Source organism: Brassica napus, chromosome A6 (assembly GCF_020379485.1).
Source record: "Brassica napus cultivar Da-Ae chromosome A6, Da-Ae, whole genome shotgun sequence".
NCBI classification, from domain to species: domain Eukaryota; kingdom Viridiplantae; phylum Streptophyta; class Magnoliopsida; order Brassicales; family Brassicaceae; genus Brassica; species Brassica napus.
The window spans coordinates 27,618,839-27,639,816 of record NC_063439.1 but is presented as its reverse complement, the minus strand read 5'-3'; the positions used below and the strand labels follow the sequence as shown (position 1 = coordinate 27,639,816).

At 34.5% G+C, this 20,978-nt stretch overlaps 6 protein-coding genes across 9 annotated transcripts; 2 read left to right on the top strand and 4 right to left on the bottom strand.

Annotated features, from left to right (window-relative positions):
• Positions 1 to 2,466: 2,466 nt before the first annotated feature.
• On the bottom strand, positions 2,467 to 5,134 carry LOC106386424. Its single transcript, XM_013826277.3, has one exon. The coding sequence runs from the start codon at positions 4,996 to 4,998 to the stop codon at positions 2,659 to 2,661; it is 2,340 nt and encodes a 779-aa protein (XP_013681731.2). The 5' UTR covers positions 4,999 to 5,134; the 3' UTR covers positions 2,467 to 2,658.
• Positions 5,135 to 7,035: 1,901 nt separating this feature from the next.
• On the bottom strand, positions 7,036 to 9,082 carry LOC106385110 (myb family transcription factor PHL11). Its single transcript, XM_013825066.3, has 6 exons — positions 8,606 to 9,082; positions 8,254 to 8,330; positions 8,069 to 8,135; positions 7,843 to 7,918; positions 7,685 to 7,763; positions 7,036 to 7,598 (listed from the first exon to the last, which is right to left on the bottom strand). Exons 1-6 carry the CDS (start codon positions 8,745 to 8,747, stop codon positions 7,197 to 7,199), a joined length of 843 nt encoding a protein of 280 aa, XP_013680520.1. The 5' UTR covers positions 8,748 to 9,082; the 3' UTR covers positions 7,036 to 7,196.
• Positions 9,083 to 11,269: 2,187 nt separating this feature from the next.
• BNAANNG05650D lies at positions 11,270 to 13,024 on the bottom strand. The gene is made up of 4 exons (XM_013826282.3): positions 12,714 to 13,024; positions 11,992 to 12,107; positions 11,827 to 11,911; positions 11,270 to 11,522 (listed from the first exon to the last, which is right to left on the bottom strand). Exons 1-4 carry the CDS (start codon positions 12,912 to 12,914, stop codon positions 11,433 to 11,435), a joined length of 492 nt encoding a protein of 163 aa, XP_013681736.2. The 5' UTR covers positions 12,915 to 13,024; the 3' UTR covers positions 11,270 to 11,432.
• Positions 13,025 to 13,678: 654 nt separating this feature from the next.
• Positions 13,679 to 15,265, top strand: LOC106386431 (transcription initiation factor TFIID subunit 14b). 2 transcript variants are annotated; one of them, XM_013826285.3, is made up of 6 exons: positions 13,679 to 13,964; positions 14,053 to 14,132; positions 14,226 to 14,447; positions 14,533 to 14,720; positions 14,800 to 14,921; positions 15,035 to 15,265. In XM_013826285.3, exons 1-6 carry the CDS (start codon positions 13,878 to 13,880, stop codon positions 15,119 to 15,121), a joined length of 786 nt encoding a protein of 261 aa, XP_013681739.1. In that variant the 5' UTR covers positions 13,679 to 13,877; the 3' UTR covers positions 15,122 to 15,265. The 2 variants fall into 2 exon arrangements, with proteins under 2 accessions (XP_013681739.1, XP_013681740.1); XM_013826286.3 differs by having other exon boundaries at positions 13,687 to 13,964; positions 14,056 to 14,132.
• Positions 15,266 to 15,951: 686 nt separating this feature from the next.
• Positions 15,952 to 16,839, top strand: BNAANNG05670D. Its single transcript, XM_013823557.3, has one exon. The coding sequence runs from the start codon at positions 16,256 to 16,258 to the stop codon at positions 16,727 to 16,729; it is 474 nt and encodes a 157-aa protein (XP_013679011.2). The 5' UTR covers positions 15,952 to 16,255; the 3' UTR covers positions 16,730 to 16,839.
• A 233-nt stretch (positions 16,840 to 17,072) lies between these two features.
• BNAANNG05680D (protein SENSITIVE TO UV 2) lies at positions 17,073 to 20,667 on the bottom strand. Of its 3 annotated transcripts, none has more exons than XM_022688035.2 (12): positions 20,270 to 20,667; positions 20,157 to 20,195; positions 19,968 to 20,083; positions 19,657 to 19,727; positions 19,280 to 19,566; positions 19,126 to 19,194; positions 18,941 to 19,052; positions 18,358 to 18,733; positions 18,178 to 18,284; positions 17,909 to 18,057; positions 17,627 to 17,823; positions 17,073 to 17,551 (listed from the first exon to the last, which is right to left on the bottom strand). In XM_022688035.2, exons 1-12 carry the CDS (start codon positions 20,627 to 20,629, stop codon positions 17,287 to 17,289), a joined length of 2,148 nt encoding a protein of 715 aa, XP_022543756.2. In that variant the 5' UTR covers positions 20,630 to 20,667; the 3' UTR covers positions 17,073 to 17,286. The 3 variants fall into 3 exon arrangements, with proteins under 3 accessions (XP_022543756.2, XP_013681742.2, XP_013681743.2); XM_013826288.3 differs by having other exon boundaries at positions 17,909 to 18,066; positions 20,270 to 20,666; XM_013826289.3 differs by having other exon boundaries at positions 17,909 to 18,066; positions 18,358 to 18,720; positions 18,970 to 19,052; positions 20,270 to 20,666.
• Between the last annotated feature and the right edge of the window lie 311 nt (positions 20,668 to 20,978).

Sequence of the window (20,978 nt, the reverse complement as noted above, 5' to 3'; positions counted from 1 at the left end):
AATTTTCTGCTAATACTAAATAATATTTTTAGAATACTCTCTTTTATTATATAGTCCCATTAGAATAATAAATTGATAATGTATATACTGTTTATATAAGTATCAAACAAACCACTGTATTGTTAGTTTTATATTCAAAATAAAGTTTATTTCTATTTTTCTTACCACTTCAAAATATTTAGTAAAACTATATCTAAAAGCATGAAACATATCTCAAATACACTAAATATCTAAACTATTAAAACAGGAGTACAAATAGTACTTAACCCTGAGTTTTCCTCAATAATTACAAGATAATGCCACTGACCCTTTTTGACATTTAACTACTTTCCTAATTTATCCAAATTCGTTTACCTTAATAAAATTAAACCTCTTTTTACCAAACTTGATCTTTGTTTAAGTTGGACCTATAACTTTTATTAAATCTTTAATTATAACATATAACCAACCTGTCAACCAAAATAAATAAGCATAATATTATCCACATTTTTAAACGATAGTGCAATGTATGATTACTTTGATTCTAAGGATTTTCATGTTAGTAATGTGATTCATCTAAATACTGTTTAAATAACCACCAATAAATCAATCAATTGTAAAAGTTTATGTCTAAAGTTTGTTTCTGTGATGGAATTTGATCTCAGTATTCTATAAAATACTACCAAACGAAACCGAGAATAATCGCAATGCATGTATCCTAAGCTTTAAAATATTTCCGGTATATATATAACGTTAATGCAAGAATAATACTAAAATCAATGATATTCAATAGCAACTCCTATATTTAAGCAATCACATTAACTAATACGATATCAATCTTAAAAAAAAAAAATCTGCACTTGCCTAATTCATGGAATATTCTTTTTTTCTATATACTATAAAAATTGGAAATGTGTCGATTTAATCCAAAATTCCAATTACATTTAAAACAAATATTCCACATACCTATTCCTAAGGAACTAATCCTTTCACCGGAAAAAAAACTGTTTGCCTATCAAATTAGGCTTAAATGATTTTTATTAACTATCCTGGCCTATTTTTGTTACTATTGTATCATAATTATCCATCTATCTATCTTATTAAAACTCAAGTACAAAATTGGGGTGTTTGGAGACTTGAATAGGACTATTAAAAACATTTGGAGTGTTTGGAAACATAAATTGTAGTCTTTTAAAAAAAAATTAATTTTGTTTGGAAACAAGGATAGTAGTATTAAGAAAAAAAAAAGTATTGGGCTTATGTTTTTAAGAAAAATTAAAAGTCCATCATATTATAAAAAACTATCTATCTGGGCGAGATTTAAAATATACGAAAACGGGTCAATCTAATCGCCTAAAACTTTTTCTTTTCTAAACTAACCATAAAACAAAATTAAACTTTATACACATATTTCAAATCAAAATAATAATTTAAAGTTGATTAAAAACTAATACATATATTCAAAAATGGATTTTTACTAAACTATTTTTCAATAACCATTATACAAAAATGTTGTCAATATATATAATAAAAATACAATACAAAGCCCAATTTGAAATACCAACTCAAATTATCGTTTTTATATTTCCTATTAAGTTTTATAAATATAATATATGTAATTATTTATATGATGGCACGTATAAAATACTATTAATTATATGATTACTTATATGATGGTACGTATAAAATACAATTAATTATATGATGACAGTATACGATATATAATAATGAATAGGGATGAGATTTCGGGCACCCATACGGGTTTGGTTCTGATCGGTTTGTGTTTCGGGTTTTCGGAGTCAAAGATTTAAGCCCTGTTAGGATGTTTCTAAATTTTGGTTTGAGTTTGATTTGGATCTTTGCGGGTTTGGTTCGCGTTTGGATAACCCATTTAAATTATTTTTAAAGTTTTAAATCATTATCTATTTTAAATTTCTCAAAATCTATAAATAAAATAATATATTACCTATAAATTTGAATAACATATGTCAGAATACCTAAACTTAACATATCAATTGGTTTGATTTAAAATTTTGGATACGGAATCAATAATTATTTGAAGTATTTTTGGTGATTTGAGTATACTTTAACTATTGCAGATATTTACTTTTGACTATCTATATATATATATTCAAGTATTTAAACCAATTTAAAAGTATCATTCTTAATGTTTTATATACGTTAAATCTAAAAATAATTAATATATATATATAAGTATATAAATCTATTTTTAGATAAATTCGGGTACCCGAATACTTTGGTTCGGATCAGATTTGGTTCTCTAAATAACAAAATTTTGAATAATTCGAATATTTAATCAATTTATGTTCGGGTTTGGTACTATATTTTCGGATCGGTATCGGTTCTGTTCTTTGGATTCATTTTGTAAAACCTTAATAATTACATGAAAAACAAATATCAACATATTTTTCAAAATGTACATCCGCGCGCCTGCGCGGGTCAAAATCTAGTTAATATGAAAACAGATGCCACACGCAAAAAATGGCAAGTTCATTATCAATGGCAATAAACTAACAAAAGAGATGATTTTCATTTTCAATAAACATCGAATAAGTTGACTACACTACAAGTGCAGATTATTCAAGGAAGTACAAATTCAAAACACACACAAAGAAACTAGTTTATTGATGATTTTTGTGTAGTTTCTTTTTGGACTAATCACTTGGCCACGATCAGTTTGGCTCTAGCATCATCCCTATTGATTTGGAACTGGTCTCCGAGTCCAAAATGAGCCATTAACAACCAGACGAAGTTAATAAGCTCACCACCTTTGCTGAGCTGAGAGGCATGTTCTTGAGAGTCACAATGAGTTGCTGCAAAGCAAAGCAACTCAACCCACACTTTGCTCACTACCTCCCACATGTTCTCTCTTCCCTTTTGTAACTTCATCAGCTCCTGTGCAAGCACGCTTCCATCAAACAGCACAGATTTGCTTCGGTCTCCTTTCACATCCATAGGCTCAACATATGTTTTGACAGAGAGAATAGCTCGGCTAGCTTCTTTCACCAGGTTCTCTTTCTCATCCTGCCTTGTTTTATTGATATGCCTCCTCTCGAAAAACTCGTTTGCCTCTGCGCATGTGTCAAGGAAACGTATCTTTGCGATTCCGGACACAGCTGACATAAGCGCAGGCTGCATGATAAGGAGGTACATCATGTAGTCAGATAGGATTTTGCTGAACTCTCGGTTAGTGTATTCTTCCTTCTTTGTGATGCCTTCTTTTTCTTCAGGGCTTTGGTACAAAAGTTCTGTAGCGATGTGCCACATGAGAATGCTCTGGTCGTAATCCTTTTCCGTCACATATCTCAGAAGCTTCGCATGGTCTGGTCCTCCTTCTGCCGTTTTGCTTGATGTTTCAACTAAAGTCCAGTCTCCTCTAGCTGAAGATATACTCTTGGCACTCTCTGGATCTTCAGCAAAACGATGTTTGTGTTGCACCTGTTTGAATATGAACTCCCACAGCTCTCTCGTGAGACGATCACTGGTTGTGAATCTTATCTCCTCAACCAACTCGGTGAGACCGAAAAACTCTAGGACGGACCTGATCAAACGTCCAAGCTGGTGACGAAGTAAAGTAACTGGAAGGATGATGCAGTTACACTTGCTCAAGTTGCTTAGAGTACGGTGGATCAAGCTACAAAACTGGCGAGTTCCGGAGCATGGGATGAAACTGTGTATCATACCCTTGGTAGGATGGAATCTCTTGGGACGTATCTTCAAGCAGTAACCGATCAAGTTGTACGCATGAACATACTCAGACCATCTGCGAAACATAAAGTTCCTGTCGAGAACTTCATGTCCATCCATGAAACATATGGATCTTTTCCACCTCAGCGTCCTGAAGCCGAGGATCCAGTTGAGAACTCTGTCCACCCAAGCCCAAGGGTCTTTCTCGTCCAGGTCCTCCTTGAGATTCCTCAGTCTAGCGATGCTCCAGTCAGAGACACAGAACATGAGAAGAGCGATGGAATCAAGAGCTATTCCACATATGAGCAGCGCGTAAGTAAGAGCAACATCGAATCCTTCGTACTCAGCTTCGTTTTTAAGACTGAAGAGACAGAGTGAGGAGACAAGACACGCTAGAGCTATAACCCGGAACACAGCTCCGGTCCAGTTATGAAGAATCTCCGCTTTTGTGAAGAGGCTTTCGTAGATGAGGCTGAGCTCGACTTCGATGATTCTTAGAGCTTCTTCTGGTTTCAGAGAGTCGAAGAACTTCCTGCTCTCGTCGCGTTGCTTGTTAGTGAAGATAAGATCAACAATAAGACCTTTGAAGATATTAAAGTACTTGAAAGCATACTGAACGACTTGAAGGTTGGTGAGATCATCCTTGGGTCTAACCGGAGTATTGCATTCACGCCCTTTCTCTGGATCCTCCACGACAATGACCTCGGTTGGCATATTCATATCCCTTTTATTAGCATATTCCTCCATGAGCTTCGCGTAGTTAGCACCAGGGTCAGGATCCTCGAGCATAGAGTCCTTGAACTTGTCAAGACTCGCTGAGAACAAGGCTGATGTTCTCTCGACATACTTGATCACTCCGCCGAAAAGCATGATAACCGTCGGAGTCAGAAGCCTGTTGGGTGTGGACAACAAGATCACGTAGACAGTAGCGACCGCTTGGCAGACAAGGCTGAACAAGTGTCTGTTCCAAAGCTCATTATCCTCCAGGGCAAGTGCTGTAATGGTGTCTGGACCTCCAAGGTGCAAGAGAAGGAAAGGTGACCAGAAAGCTAACAGCTCACGGGTCTTGTCATGTTTGTCAGCAGCTTCTTCTTGACTGTCTGAGATTTGTCCCACTGCGTAATCGGCCGCCCAATCAGCAAGAAGATAAGCTGACCATATGAGCACGAGGAAGAGCTTCTTTGCTGTGCGTTTCCGGCTCGGTGCAAAGAAGATAAGGATTGTTTGGAGGAATAGACTGAGCATTATGACTCCACGAATGTTCCATTTGTCCCAAAACTTCTTCAAACGTGGTGGAAACATATCACCCATCTTGTCTTCTTCTGTTGAAGCAGAGAGAGATTCACGTGAACCGAAACTAGTTTAATTCACACGGGACAGTTCTAGGCTAGTGAAAGTTTTTTTTTTTAAAGTATATGTGGTGGTACCACCAAGTGTCGATAATGTTATACTACAGGTTTGTTATACCTTGCTTATAATCAAATATAATATCTTTCTCCTTTCTTCTTTTCTTTATTCCTCGCTCGTCTTTGTTCTTTTCTTTTGAGCATAAGTAACTACTAAGAAAGGAAAATTAGACTTCCTAGTTTCTGAGCATATATAATTTTAGTTTAACACCAACTAGACCCGCACACCCGTGTAGGTGTTAATCTTCATGTTTTTACCAATTGTTTAATGAAATTTTTAAACAAATGAGTTATTTGGATTCTTTTAAGTTCATACAAATCTATCCGGATCCGAGTCCGAATCCCGTCCAAAAGTTTATAATATCTGAACAAAGTTTAATTTTAAACCAAAAAACCGATTCGTATACCCGAACTGATACTTTGATGTCCATGTCTAACTGATCTTGTAAACAAATAAAAATTATTAACCGGTTGAATTCTTGCCATGAATGAATGAATTTCATTCAAACTTGTAAAATTATTTTGGTTAACACGTAAAGCAACTGTTGTCGAATTATTATAGTAAATATAATTAATGAAGTAATTCGAAAGAGTGAAAAAAATGAATATAAAAGATGTAATTCTATTTTGAATTCTGTAATAAATAAAGTCAAATTTTGAAAATAATAATAAATAAAATAGTTTAAATTAGTTAAAAAAAAGGAAGAAGATGTAAGAAATCACTTAAAAATAGGTAAATATTGTTTTGTACTTCAGTTTTAATATAATAAATAATTCTAAAGTTAAAGTCAGGAGCTTTTACTTGAAACTATCAACACTTTTCTTACCATTCATATAAAAAAATTAATGTGGGAGCTAAAACCCAATCAGAATTGAAATAAAGCTAGGTTTAAAGAAACGGTAGGAATGATCATTGTTAGCAGATTTGAAAAAAATAGTTTGCTGGACTTGAGTAACATTATTAGCAATGGATGTGATGAATACTAAGAAAAAAAAGCCTAAGAACTAAGATAATACAATTTTAAGAGAGTATTCTTGATATCAAGTAAGCACAACAGGTATATAAAATAATTGTATAGTGAATCTTATACAATTATTTTATAAGGTCTTATAAATGTAAAAATATTAATAAATATCGCAAGAGCATTACTACTTTCAGCAATAATAAAATCATGAGTATTACATACTACCTTGCTTGATTCAGAAAAACATAAAAACATGAAGCTAATAAGTGTGGTAAATAAACTAATAAGCCCTTATAAACAAAAACGCTAGCAAAAAATTTCATGTGGTTACTCTATGGCTACACATAGATGAAGAAGTCTCCCATTCAATAAATTTTCGTCATGATTAATATATATTATTATTTTTCTTAATATGTCATGAAGCCTAAATTTACAAATAAAATATTAGGAAAATTACATGTTGGGTTAATTAAAAGCTATTAGGATTTAACTAATACTAAAATTTTGATCCATTTTTTACAAATGTATAACTTTGATATCATCATAAACATTTTAAATATTTGATTTACATGTAGTGTTATATATTGTATAATTCTATAATTTTATTATTTAGGCTTCATATTCGTCATGATTAATATATAAATCATAAAAAATAATTATTAAAATTTCATTATTTGTAGTAATATATTTTGTAAATATTAAATGAACTAAATTTTAGTTATGTATTATTAAATTTCATATATAACCATTTTTAGATAATATATTGCTTTGGGTTTCAAAATAAACAAAAAGATAATATATAGTTGTAAATAAATGTTTAACATATGTTAATAATTTTAATTATTGCATAAAATATTACAATAACTTACGATTTTTAACGATGAGATTAATTTATTTAAATGAAAGCATTTTAATAAATAAGTTAATCTACCAATTAAATATCTCGCTATAAACTCAAAGACATGTTTTTGATGACATTTACGTAGAAAATTATTTGGTAATTATCTGTCTTTTACACACTGATTCATTGGCCAGACTTCAAAGAGTTCTGATATTTGAGTGACGAAAACTTGAAGCCAGTATGTGTAACATTCTATTAAAGAAAAAGGAAATAAATTAAAGAAAGTGTCTCTTTGACTTATTGATGTCTATCTGCAATCACATTTGGCTTCATTTCAATCCCATACTTCCCAGAATTCAAGAGATCATACCCATCTTTGGAGTTCAAATCAAAATGAACAAACCCGGATTCCGGTTTAACACATGCATCTTCGGTTTCTCCTGTATCTCTTTCTCCACATAACCGAAAATTATCGGTCAAATCACCATTAACGTGTGAGATATTGGTAATCAAACCCGCCTTATTGCTCTTGTGATCATTTCCTACAAGTCCTGAAAGTGCGAGATTGAAGTCTGAGAATTGACCCTTGTCTGTCTCTGCTCCATTACCACCACAAGGCATGCTCTTCTGTGCTTTCTCGAGTAAAGTCAACAAATATTTTCCTTGTGCCTCCATTCTCATCTGCAACTTTTTCTGCACCTATACATTACAAAACACAGATTCAAATTGATTCTTGATTGTTTAAAGAGAACAAAGAAGAGCCTCCTTGTTATCTTTCTAGTTACCTCGAGCTGTTCTTGAAACCGCTGTTGCGCATCGACTTGATGTCTCAACGTGTCAGCAAAAGGTACATTCCCACTTTGTCTGCGCGTGTTTGTTAACATATTGTCAAACCATATATACAAAAGAAATCTACAAGTCCATTGAAAGTGGCATCAATTACCTAAGATGGTTATCAAATCTTGATTCATTCGAGATTCCTCCTTGAGAACAATTATCAAAATGCACATATGAACTTCCTGCAACGTTTTAGCGTAAACTAGAATCAAATTCTTCCTTTGCTTCCAAGTCCTCTATATCTATTATCTATATAACTAATTTATTTTCTTATGCAATATGTGTGTCTATTGTATATGATCATTTAGTCATACATAGGATACATAACATACCAGCATTTTCCTTGTTTTGTTCTGTTCGATTTTGTTTTTTCGCTTGCTGTTGACCAAGTCTATACTTCTACATAATCACACATTGTATATGAATTATGTAAAAGAGCCACCATAGTAAAGTGTACAACATGTTACTCTATTATATAACTAAGTTTCGTATATGTCTATGTGAATGGAAATTAAACCTGTAAATGACTTTTGAGATGGTACAATGTTAAGCCTTTTAATCCCATCAGCTTCAGAACCGACTTAGGAGTTGCTTCTGCAGATCAAATCAAATAAATCTATCACTAATCGAGCCAGATAATTACATTGATTAAATAATCTAATCAATTAAGTTTTAAACAACGACGGAAGTTATCAGGAATGAATTAGGGAAATAACTTTTTCCTAATTCGGTATATTCCTTTATATAACAGAGAAGATAAAAATTATATTAATCAAACCGGAGTAAATCAGAATCATAATGGGAAACCGGTTATCTCAATTTATTGAAGAAGAAAGGGAAAATAAAAACAAGAAATAAGAGAAGCTTACTGTCTGCGCCACCAAGTTTTGCGACGGCGTCGACGAAGCGATCGTGGAGATCGGCGGTCCATCTCAGCCTCGGTTTAGGATCTCTAGTCATCATCACTCCACCATTTTCATAACCTAAACCTCCTAGATTCACTCTCTCCATTTCCTTCTCCGATCAAATATAGACAATGGCGGGAAACGCAGAAGGAATCTAACGTTGAGGAAGAGACTGGAAGGATGAAGCGTAACCTTGAAGATTAAAAAATGGGAATGCAAGTGGAAACTAGGTGTTAAAAGAAATTGTTAAGAGATCGAAAACGAGAGGATGAGAGGAAAAGAGAGAGCAGGTGGTGAAGAAAGATATCAAGAAACCATTTAAGGGAAAATCTGAGAAAAAGGGAGAGAGAATAAAAAGTCGTCGCGGTGATGATGGTGGAGGAGGAGAAGTGGAGACATGATTCGTCATCTAACGTCAACCTTCGCTTTTAAAAAATTAAAAATAAATTTGTATTTGTATTTTTTTAGTTAGCGTAAGTAACATGGAAGAGAGGAACATGGCCCGCATCATGCATATTTGTTTACTACTAGATTATTATATGATGTCCAAGGAATTAATATAGTTTTTCGGGAATTATAATTTTGAAATTTGAATAGTTAAATGCTATATTTCGGTATTTAAAAGTCATATATAACTTATGACTAAAGTTTTTGTCTCCTTCCCATACAATCAAATCTCTCTCCACGTTGGTCCTTTGTTTAGGTATCATATATATTTATATTCTTATGTGTTGTCGGACTCGGATCTATGGCAATGGCATCTGATTTTTATTCTTCTTGAACTTCAGAACACACATGAATATCATAGTTTTCTAACAGCAAAAAAAAAAAGAAAATTTGAGAAAACATAACAGTTCAGTTCAATCATGTAACTCGCATTATACAAGTTTATTTTTCTGGTTAAACATCATTTTATTGTTGACTAAAAATGAAATAAATCATTTAGGAGCAGCAATGCATGTTGAGCGGCGTCACGGAACGAGAGCGACACAAAGCTTTCATTTTAATGGATTGGATATAAAAAAATAATAATAGTAATAATTGATTGGCATTGTCGTTCAAAAAGAAATATTGGCGTTTAAAAAAAACAATCAATGATTTTTACCAAAAAATTAAACAATCAATGATTTACGAAAAGAAAGTGAGTGCATGGGGCGAGCATGTCACGTAGATTGCCAGCGTGGAATATTCGCCGGTCGACAAGGAAAATAGAATAATCCGAAAGTCACATGTTCGACGGTGGGGGCCTAACTGTAAATTCATAAAGAACACGTAGACAAGCTCTTTTGTCTTTTGTCTTTACGTTTGTTGGATCGGGACCCACTAGAGTACATGTGGCTCGATGACCGCTTTGAGAGATTCACTATCGCCAGTCGCCACCCCCATTTTGTTTTGACCATGATTCAGTGGGATTCCTTCACTCAGCGACCCAGTAAGGTCCAATAGACATCAGATGATACCCATAAAATACCCATACTTTGACACCCCCATTTAGGTATAAATTGTTTATTTCATGTCGTTTTGGAATTAAGCTCCGCTTGAATATTATAAATTTATGTGTGAGTTTTGAGTTGAGTCCTTAAGAATTTTGATAAGTTCTGTTTCGATATATAGAAACATAAAAATATCTAAATAACAAATATATCTAATACGGATTCAGATATTTGTACCAAAATATCCATATTAACTGATTCGATCCAGATATTCTGAATACAGTTAATTATATCATAACACATTTAAAATATATAACACTAATTGTGAAAAACAAATATCAATGTATAAAAATATAAGAACCACTACGAACAAAAATTATAGCAAGTATAAAATTTACAAATTACAATATATGCATATATGAAACTAGTTATGAAATATACTATTTGAAAATATTATGTATGCAGTATGCGTGTATCAAAATTTAAGAGAAATTATATAGAAGAAAGTACCGATTGATTCAAGAAACAAACGTATAATATCAAAAGCAATCGATGATTTATGTTTGTAAGATACTTCATTCTATTTATTATCATAATTAAGGTAGAACACACAGTAAATAAATGTTTTAAAACTACATATTTGTGTTTCTAAGACTTCAACGATGTGTTTTCTTTATTAATTTAATTTTTTATATTTTATATTTTAGTGATAGAACTAAAAACATATTAGTATTATATGTTGATGATACTTCCATGAGAGTATGATGATTTTCTAAAGTTATTATATATTCGCGATTATGAAATTAGAACCTCATGCATTAAAGAAAAAAAAGAAGAGAATCAATAGATATAAAATTCACACATGATATATTAGTATATTACCGAACACTTAAAACTAAAAATAAGTGTAAAAAAATTCGGCACAAAGCGCAGATAAATTCCTAGTATACAATACACCAATTGATTTTATTATTTAATATTAACATCACATAACTATTAGTGGTCTAATTTTAATTAAATTTTCGAATCAATTAAAACTAAATGGTAAGCGTAAATCTTCTACGGTTTTACCATGTTCAGAAATGAGATGTAGAAGAGTCTTAAAACCTTATTCTTCTTCATTTCAGTGAAATCACTTAAAATCTTCATAAATTGGTATAAAAAGTTTTAACATATATCAAAACCCTGAGGAAAATGAGCAAAATACCAATTTATTACTTGGAGACAAGGTTAAAACTTGAACAACAACAAACAAAAAAAAAGAACTAAAGTTTGATCAAATCTTTAGGTGCCACTGCCAGTGAGCAAATATCAGGAAAAATCTGGAAGAGACTGAACTGTTTCTTGCTCTTTATCCCTCAATTGCAGAAATTGAGTTTCTTCATGACTTTGGCATATGCTGGTGGTACTAGTCCAGGCTGTCTCAATCTACGCTTTGATTTCTTTGACTGCATACAAGTAAATAGAAACAAATATTCTTTAACACATTACCCAGAAACAAATATTCAAAACAATAGAGATGGTATTTGTAATACAACGTTGCCTACCATTTTTATCTATCTAGCTAAACAAGGAATCACACTTTCTATGTCACACTTACTTTCACTGTCACAATCAGATGAAAGCCAAGTTCTGATCAGTTAGATCCTAGTTACTATCATCCTGTTTCTTCTAGAGGCACTGGCGGAATGAATAAATAAACTGATAGATTCATATTATAAAATGAGGAATAAGGTGTAATAGGTAAGTAACCTTGAGGTGTGCGTTGTGGCGCTTGCCTTCTTTCCAACGACGGATGGTACCATCATTCAGTGGCTTAAACCTGTCTTTGTATGACCTGAATTCAACAAAAAAAAAAAATCAACAAAAAAAACACTAATGATGATATCAAAGTATTGGAATAATAAGAAGACGTACGAATAGAACTTGATCTTGACTTTCTTGACTTTAGAGGTGATTGGAGTCCTAGGCCTCCACTTCTTCTTCCACTTTGCCATCTTGTCCTTGGAAGTGATGCTCCGTACTTGAACAAACTGAATACAAACAAGAGAGATGATCAGTGTCGAAAGAAGAAAAAATTAAGATATAAAATGAGGCTGAAGATATCTAAGCATGACATCAAAATACAAGAAGAGCTACTTATAACCCACGATAAGAGCCAGGACACGAAACGTAACAGCTTTAAACTAAGAACTCGAATCTTTTAGATTCCAAAGTAACTCGTTTTTGTATTAATTAAATGAGATAAGTGCTGTTCGTTTGGTTGACGCAGCTACCTGCGGCTGCGTCGACGTTAATTTTTTTAATAAACTCTTGTTCGTTTCATTGAAACCGGTACTGCGTCTGCGTCTAAACGCTGCGTATCAATAGCCGAAAAAATCTGCATCTGCGATTAACACTGCGTCGGCGTCTACGAACGACAACTATTTTTATTGACGCTTACGCCGAAAACTACGGCAACCAAACGAACATGACTATAGTAGTTTGGTTCAACGCATAATCAATCAGACCCAGTGCGACTCCATTTCACATGATCCATTAAGGTTCCACGCAATCAAAACTATTCAGATCTTGTTCTCAATCAGCACTTTTAAACCCTAAATCGGTTGCGTTCCAGTTAAACGAAGGATTCGACTTACATGATGAGGAACGAAGGGAGAAGCTCCGGCGAGCGAGGTGGCGGGGAGGAAGCTCCATTTGCTCGGCGTGGGCGTGGCGAAACCTAGGGTTAGCTGAGAAGTCGGGGAATGGTGGATGAGACGGTGAGGAGCGCCGATTAAAGAGAGGTTTCGATTTGAACGGAGTGAAATGGAACGGAGCTTAGTGCAAAGCCTCTGCATTGTCGTCGTCTCCAATCAAGACGATTTGTTTTTTTCTTTTTGAGATTGAAAGGGCCGCCTGAGCTGAGTTTCGGAGCTGCCTGCGATCTCTTTTGTGAAATGATTTAGGGAGTGTTTGGGCGTTAGGATAATTATATTCGTCTTTACTTTAAATGTTATCCCAAGCATAGTTAAGCTATCTCCAACCCAAACTTATTTTAAATTTTACTCCAATAGTTTACTGTATAATAACTTTAAGAGAAAATAGAAGAATTTTAATTTTTCACTCAAAATATAAAATGAAAAAATGAAATCCTTCTATTTTTCTTTTATAGTAGAGTAAAAGTTATTCTATAATAAAATTACTCTTTTTCTGTGAGAATTATAAAAAAAAATATATGTTTGGATTGAAAATGGTTTTTAATATTCCGCTAAAAACTTTACACTCTCTATTAACTTTTAATTCTGGTTGTCACTGACCCTCCTCTGTTGCAACCTTTTGTGTTTGTTTACGTTTAGAATTGTTTCATTTAATGTTTTGTTAAAGAAAATAGTAATAAAAATTAATTATAATTTACATTTTATTTAAACAAATATTGTATACCGTTTGATTCGTGGTTATACTGTTATATCCGCTAAATATGCATATGTTTTACTTTGTTCACTTGGACCGGGGCATTTCACTGGGCTTGCACCCTAAAGAAAAAACGAACTGGGCTTGGCTTTAGATAGGAGTCGATTATTATCTTCTTGCCGCAAAATAGTGAAAATAGTAATAATAATAATAAAAAAAAACAAATAAAAACCCTAAAATTGGAGAAAGAATTGTTGAGATCGCCGTTTGGATCGGGTTTCTCTGAACCCATCGGAAAACTAAAAAGAAAAAAAAAAAAGAGATCTGAAGAGAGAAGAACAAAAACTGAGTTTCTCTCCTTTCCAACCTTGTACTTATGTCCGAATGAAATTATTAGTTACCCAAAAGGAATGACGAAACAAGCTCAAGATCCGCCTGAAACCTCCGAACCCACTTTGAAATCCCTCAGAACCAAGATGACCAAATCCGACGAAAAGGTGTTGTCTTGTCTCTAGACTTTAAAAAAAAATCATATCTTTTTTTTTTTATTGTTGTTGTTTTGGTAATGTTTTATTTAATGGACAGAAGAAGCTTAAAGACATTGAGATAAGCGTTCCACTTGTGTATGGCAACATTGCTTACTGGCTCGGCAAGAAGGCTAGCGAGTAAGTCTTCTCTTCTCTGTCTGTATCTTAATTTCCAAAAGAAAAGTTTATATTTTTGACAATACCCTTCAACTGAATTGGATGTTTCTGCAGATACCAATCTCACAAATGGACTGTATATGTTCGTGGGGCAACAAACGAAGACATCAGTGTTGTAATAAAGAAAGTTGTCTTCCAGCTCCACTCTAGTTTCAACAACCCCACAAGAGTCATCGAGGAGCCTCCGTTCGAGGTCTCCGAATCTGGCTGGGGAGAATTCGAGATTGCCATTACTTTGCATTTCCACAGCGACGTCTGTGACAAGCCATTGAGTTTGTAAGTCTCCTTCTATTTACCGCATGCCATTGATTGAAACACAGTACATCACTTACGAGTTTTGGTATACAAAATAAAAAAACAGATATCATCACTTAAAGTTATACCCAGAGGATGAGTCAGGTCCTTTGACAATGAAGAAGCCTGTGGTTGTGGAACACTACGACGAGATTGTGTTTCCTGATCCTTGTGAAAGTTTTCTTGCTAGAGTTCAGAATCACCCCGCTTTGACGTTTCCTAGATTACCCTCTGGTTACAACTTGCCTGCTCCTAGTAAGCTTTCTCTTCTCTTCATTCTACTTTAGTTTGATTCATGTTCTTGTAAAATGACTTCTCTGAATTTTTTGAATAGTGCAAGTTGATGATAACGGGAAAAAGAAGAGAGGCGATACTAAAGATCATAGCTTGGGACAATGGTTCACGAGCTTCTCTGAAGCTGATGAGTTGTTACAGCTTGCGGCTGCTCGTCAACAGGTAATTAATTAATTAATTAATTAATTAAACAAAGATGGAATAAAGATACATTTTTCTTGGTGTATGTTTTGATGATTTGTTTCGTTTTTTTTAAATTCATTATTGTTGGATAGGTTCAAGCTCATATTGCTAAACTCAGGCGACAAATAAGTTTGCTTGAGGGACAGAATCAGACCATCAAAACAGGTTCTGATCCGTGAAGTTGTTGCCAGTTTCCATTGAGTTGCTTTGTTGTAACATTAATGTGTACCAGTATTAGCTTAGAGCTCGTACCATTCCTTTCATTTTGTATTTGATAAAAATGAAAAAAGATCAGTTGAAAACACCCTCTAGGGTGATCCTCTCTTGCAGTCTTGATACATTCTCTCCAAGAATCAGTTTTCTCGGACTGTTGACTAAGTTCCATATTATAGCCGAAATATCTTCTGGTTGAAGTCACCATAAATTAGAAACTGCGATAAATTGAATGTAAATAAAATATTAAACATAGCAATCGGGTTTAACTTAATATGTTTTCGGTGAGATAAACCAAAAAACAAGAGACAACAAAAGTTTAAAAGAAATTTGTGTATTTTATATAATAAGATATATTTTTATTTGAAAGTGTCTGGTTATACATTTTCTGTGAATCATTATTTTCGTGATTTTTTTTAAAAAATATTGTTATCTGGAATATATCAAATTAAATTATATTGTGATTAATTAAATTTTATAATTCGATTTCAATGGTTTTAATGACCTCTGTTATGCTTTATTCCGACGGTGTAAATCTGGTCATATTTGCATCCCTAGTTCAGATTGTGCAAATATATATATTTTATTTTCATTTACTTTTACATTGTGCAAATATATATTTTTATTTTATATATATATATATATATTTTTTAATTCATAATGTAACTTTTCTGAAAAAATCTTGCATCTATTTGAATACAAAAATAACTTTGATCTTTTGTTTATATCTGTTGTTTTTGCGATGGTGGCGATAGAGTTACTTCCATGGCAACGATTAAGCTATCAGAATTGTCAATGTATATTAGTAAGGGAACTTCCCTTTTTTACTAAACATTTTATTCAATGAATTTTTCATAACTAGTAAGTCTAGATTTGTTACCAAAATTTAAAATGGTATGTTTAGGATATTTTCTAAAATACTTCGAGAAAATCTTAGAAATACTTTTCTGATGATAAATATCCGTGTGTATTTGTATATATCTTACATAACATAAAAATAATATATAAACTTGTTCAAGTATGTATACACAAGAGATATCTCTTAAAAACTCTTTAACACAACAAACTTGAAAGTTACGCTCTCTCTCTCTTCTTACATCATGGATGCTGAGGGAAAAGCCGAGGGGAAAAGAGTTCAGGAAGCAGCAAGCACAGAGTTAGTCGTTGATATCTATCAAGGATTCACAATAGATGAAAGAGACCTTACACAACCTAGCAAGGATCCTGGGTACTACAGAGTTTTGGTATGGATAGACGGAAAAGATGTACACGGAACGAAAGTGGTCAAGTCTTTTGTAGGCTTCCATCAATTCAATGAAAGATTAGTGATTGATTTACATTCTTTTGATTACAAATATATCTACATTGAGTTGCAAAGAGGGGCTTGTTTTAAAGATCCTGGAACATCTAATGGTACTGTTGTGATGGGTCGAGCCAAGATTCGATTGCCTCCTTGGAACAGTTGCAACAAGTTCGCTTTTAAGGCCAACCTCATTGGTTTGAATAGTGACCCATGTGTAGTTGCTAAGGGATACCTAAATGTGTCTATGTATCTTCATAGATATCGTGCGTGATAATTATTAGGGTTTTTTTGTTATGTTTTTCTTTTTTATCTTACTTGTGTTTTTGACTTTAATTGCTGTGTTTGATTGACTTTCGATTGATAAGTTAAATTTGATTATTATTTGTTTTTCTCAAGAATACTAGAAACACTAATCTTATTCTAGAAATAAGAAAACCCAAAGATAAAGGTTTATGGGCTACAACATACGTCAAACAGAAGTTCTAGGGGATCCTCTGCTGCAGAACAGAGGGTTTCTCAAGTCTCGTAAACCTTTCTTGTTTCTTAGATTCATGCTTTCGTCAAGTTTCTTCAGAATCGAACAAAGACTCAAGAACAGCATTTGTCAAGTGAACTATACTTCCAAGCTTTCATGGTCTCTCTTGCTTGTACTTTTAGAGTAGTCGATTTCCTTTGTTACAAGTGTTTCAGACAAAAAAAAATACAACAGTTGTAATAGCCGAAAACATCATATAGATGCACCCTCAATCAAAACTTTGCACATATACATCATGCTCACCAAAACAAAAAAAAAACAAGGAAACTCCCGATGATGAGATTGAGAGCTTATCAACTACTGTTGTCTCCTAAGAATGCGAAAACTCTTCTCTTAAAAATGCGCGCTAAATCTGTGATCTCCGAACCCCTCATTCTTTCAACACTGCTTTCAAGCTGTCCAAGTAAGTTACTTTTACGGGACAATCTTGTGGCTGCATCAACCGTTAGACTCGCCATGTCTCTGCTCTTTGTTAGTTCCCTCAGAATTGTACAAGAGCTTGAAGAACCAGAGACAAGTCTGTTTAGTAATATCAGTATCTCTCTCATCAATAGCGTCCTGTTCAAAAAGCAGATCATGTTATTAAGTTGTAAATCACAGTGTGAGTGGGAATATATGTATATGCATACATACCTCGCTTTGAATATTTCTGCGTTTGGATGAAGCTCGGTTGATTCCGAATCTATCTCCGCTGCTAAGAGATGCAGTATCAACATTAGAAAGCTGGTTTCTTGAGGTAAGTTGTGACTTGAGAGTAGTACGTAGCCAGAGTTTCCTGAAGAAGCTGCTAAGGCCAAGATCATTATTACATTCCGACAGAGTTCCAGATCCTGAAACTCAAAATCAACCGAAAGGCTGTGTTAATCCAATCACATTAAACTACTTGACATGAGGAGTTTTTTTTGTTCTTTGTACCTCTGATGTCTTTCTGGGAGAAGTTAAACAATCTGCTAGACCTTCAAAGATCTTACGAAATGCTCCCAAAGCAAACAGATTCCCTTGGCTGTTGTTCTCAGAAGCTGAAGATTTATTCTCCTCATGGAGAGAGTCAAATCTAGCTAACACTTTAGGACCTTCAATAAAGATACTTAATGCGTTTAGGATAGATAAATAGGCCAGAAGTGAAAGATAGACCAACTTCTATGAAGATGGTTATATCATAAACTAATAAACTTCAAACTTACAGTTGAGCAGCAGGAAGAAAAGATGAATAGCTCCTTTACGCACACGTAAGCCAGCTTCTTTCTTTAAAAGTAGCGAAATGCTCTCAAACACTTCCTTGGTGACAAAACTGGTCAACGAAAAGAATTATCGTTATATAAATGCAGATTTTAGCAGAGACCAGAATGAAGAAAAGTGCTTACGTTTCTCTCTCGGTATAAGCATTAGTTCTCATCAGGATTATGTTCATTATCGACACTGCTTCCAGTTTCACATTCTCTTCGGTTCTTCTACAAGCGATTTGATTCATCAATTCAAACAGAGAATACCAGTTTGCATCCCAACTTGGCTGAGCTTTATCAGTAATTTTTTGACTCTTCTTACTAGACTCTGAGTCAGCTCTTCCCTGTAATGGGATACTACTTGAGGAGTAAGCTGAGTCGCCTACGCTCAAGTCAGTCTTCCTTCCTTCTGACTCTCCAATGCTCAAGTTAGTCTTCCTTCCTTTGTATCCATGAAATTCGGCAACCTCACAAGAGCTTGACTCCTCATCTGTGATATTGTCCCTGATAGAGTGCACTGGAAAAAATCAAATCAAAGTTCATAAGAATGCTATAAAGACTGTATCTTGTAGAAGGACAACTCAAGAACCTATTTCTGGAACTTAATAGTAACTTTATATAATAAGGGATCATGAAACAAAAGGAAAAACTATTACAACCAATGCTTTGTGTCAAACGTACGAATATCAAGCAACAAGACAATGGAGAAAAAAGGAAAACTAACCGCAGATAGAGATAGTAGATAGTAGATACCTGACATCAAACTTCTTTTCAACACCACATACATGTTCCAACAGCACATGTAGTACATGCAGAGATCTATGAACAAGAATGGCCTGCAGAACAGACAAATGGATATACTCACTAAAAAGGGAGAACACAAAAGAGATCCATATAAATCCGACTTACATTTTCCGCCTTACAAAGATCAAGTAGTGGCTCAACCAAGGTCTTCAAATTTACAAGCCCATAGCTGATCTGCAGCAGAGAAAGGCAGTTTGATCATATGGTATGACCTATAATATACATACTGACAAGTATAATGTCGAACCAAAAGCCGTACCTTTGTTACAGCAGAGTATAAATGATATACTTTCTCAGATTCTAATGCTTTAGATGATTGCTCATTGGACAAGGTTTTGGCTGCTTGTCTGTCTTTTTCTTGGGGAGGCGTACTAGTGTTCATGAAACCAAAGAGAATCTGGAGATCTGTTGAACAAGCCAATAGCAGCTCTGAGATAAGATTTCTCCTAGGGTCTTGATAATTTGAGGTGCGCCAGATATCAAGCAGCTTCTTTGAAATGTCAGAATGGTTTGCCAGATCCGCTTGAACACCAGTGGCCTTGAAGCCTGACTTATGCCAAAGCAGAAATTATGAGTATTTAATCAGTACAAGAAGACTTCAAAACTGTTATTACAAGCACAACTAAATTCACATACTTCTTTTATCATCTAAACCAGTAGTAGAATCGATTCCTCCATCATTCACTGAAGTTGGAGCATCTGGTTCCCTGTTTCACAAGACTCCATCACTGATGATTTTGTAAGAGCAAATCAAAGTAACGAATGGCTAGCTCTGACCATGCACCATAGATGTTTGATTCCAGCATTGCAGTACACTACTTAACCGTTGTCAAAATGATGAGAATGCAAACCAAAAACATGGAACCTAACAAGCTATATTCTACAAAACTAACTCAGAAACGGATCCAAGTCATGATTCATCTCACTAAACAACAAGATTCACTCACAACTTAGTTCTCCTAGACGCAAAAACTGTAGCACCACTCCCGTTAATCTCAGAATGCAAGTTTTTGAGCTCAGTCTCTTTGCTTTTCCCCTTCTTAAGCTTCGAACACTCTTGCTCCTGGGAACAATGTAGTAAACCATCAAAGATCTTTTCAAGATTACAAAGATCACCAAGATAAAAACGAACGAACCATATCAAGCAGCTGCTTCGAGACACGTCCCAGCTCCTTCTGCAATTCACACACCACCAATACACAATCATGAGATCTTTTTCACAAACAATCTCTTCGTAATCACAGCGAACCTTTAAGCGCTCGATTTCGAGATCTTTCTCGCTATCGTAACGACGAGTCGAAGAGCTCGGAGAGATTGGTCTAACGGCAGCCACCGAAGAGTAATCCGTTACCGCGTCATTGAAACCGCCTGCTACTCTCTGAGAGAGCACTCTTGGCGGAGAGAAGCTTGCGAAAGGATCGCGAGCTGGAGTTTTATGCCGTTGTTGTCCCGTGGAATGTAACTCCACATTCTCCGACGACGGAGCCGGAGGCGGAACAATCGGGGGAGCAGGCGGAGGTGGCTGAGTAGAGAGATAACTCTCTTCGAGTTTGATGGCTTCGTCGAGAAAATCTATGCCCCAATCCCCAAGCTCGTCGTCTTCATCCATCTCTCTCTCTTTTTCCCTGAAAGAAAGATTGTCAGAAAGCGAGAGCGAGAGAGAGAAATTAAAACGCCGCTAGTGGGGGGGGGGGGGGGGGGGGTATGGGCGGTACCGCTGCCGATGACCCGACCCGAACACCTGAAACCCAATAAACCAATAATCGTAACCCGAACTTAATACTGGGCCCTAAATGCACAAACGGGCCCTTTTAGTATTTTGTTATCTTACATAAAGTCCTTTAAAGTTTTACACCTTTAGATATAGCGCCATATAGTTTTCTGCATAGTTGGTTTCGTTATGTAATTCTATCCTTGATCAATTTTATAATAATTTATATAAAATTATGTATATATTT

Excerpts from the sequence above, each read along its gene's own strand:
- LOC106386424 (XM_013826277.3), bottom strand. The coding sequence starts at position 4,998 with ATGGGTGATATGTTTCCACCACGTTTGAAGAAGTTTTGGGACAAATGG.
- LOC106385110 (XM_013825066.3), bottom strand. The coding sequence starts at position 8,747 with ATGGAGAGAGTGAATCTAGGAGGTTTAGGTTATGAAAATGGTGGAGTG. Across the intron at positions 8,136-8,253 it reads ATCTCAAAAGTCATTTACAG|AAGTATAGACTTGGTCAACA; the intron begins GTTTAATTTCCA and ends GTGATTATGTAG. Across the intron at positions 7,919-8,068 it reads ACAAAACAAGGAAAATGCTG|GAAGTTCATATGTGCATTTT; the intron begins GTATGTTATGTA and ends AAAACGTTGCAG.
- BNAANNG05650D (XM_013826282.3), bottom strand. The coding sequence starts at position 12,914 with ATGCAGAGGCTTTGCACTAAGCTCCGTTCCATTTCACTCCGTTCAAAT. Across the intron at positions 11,912-11,991 it reads GTCAAGATCAAGTTCTATTC|GTCATACAAAGACAGGTTTA; the intron begins GTACGTCTTCTT and ends TGTTGAATTCAG. Across the intron at positions 11,523-11,826 it reads GCCACAACGCACACCTCAAG|TCAAAGAAATCAAAGCGTAG; the intron begins GTTACTTACCTA and ends ACTTGTATGCAG.
- LOC106386431 (XM_013826285.3), top strand. The coding sequence starts at position 13,878 with ATGACGAAACAAGCTCAAGATCCGCCTGAAACCTCCGAACCCACTTTG. Across the intron at positions 14,133-14,225 it reads CTCGGCAAGAAGGCTAGCGA|ATACCAATCTCACAAATGGA; the intron begins GTAAGTCTTCTC and ends ATGTTTCTGCAG. Across the intron at positions 14,922-15,034 it reads TTGCGGCTGCTCGTCAACAG|GTTCAAGCTCATATTGCTAA; the intron begins GTAATTAATTAA and ends ATTGTTGGATAG.
- BNAANNG05670D (XM_013823557.3), top strand. The coding sequence starts at position 16,256 with ATGGATGCTGAGGGAAAAGCCGAGGGGAAAAGAGTTCAGGAAGCAGCA.
- BNAANNG05680D (XM_013826288.3), bottom strand. The coding sequence starts at position 20,629 with ATGGATGAAGACGACGAGCTTGGGGATTGGGGCATAGATTTTCTCGAC. Across the intron at positions 19,567-19,656 it reads TGGTTTAGATGATAAAAGAA|GCTTCAAGGCCACTGGTGTT; the intron begins GTATGTGAATTT and ends GGCATAAGTCAG. Across the intron at positions 17,824-17,908 it reads CTCCCAGAAAGACATCAGAG|GATCTGGAACTCTGTCGGAA; the intron begins GTACAAAGAACA and ends TTTGAGTTTCAG.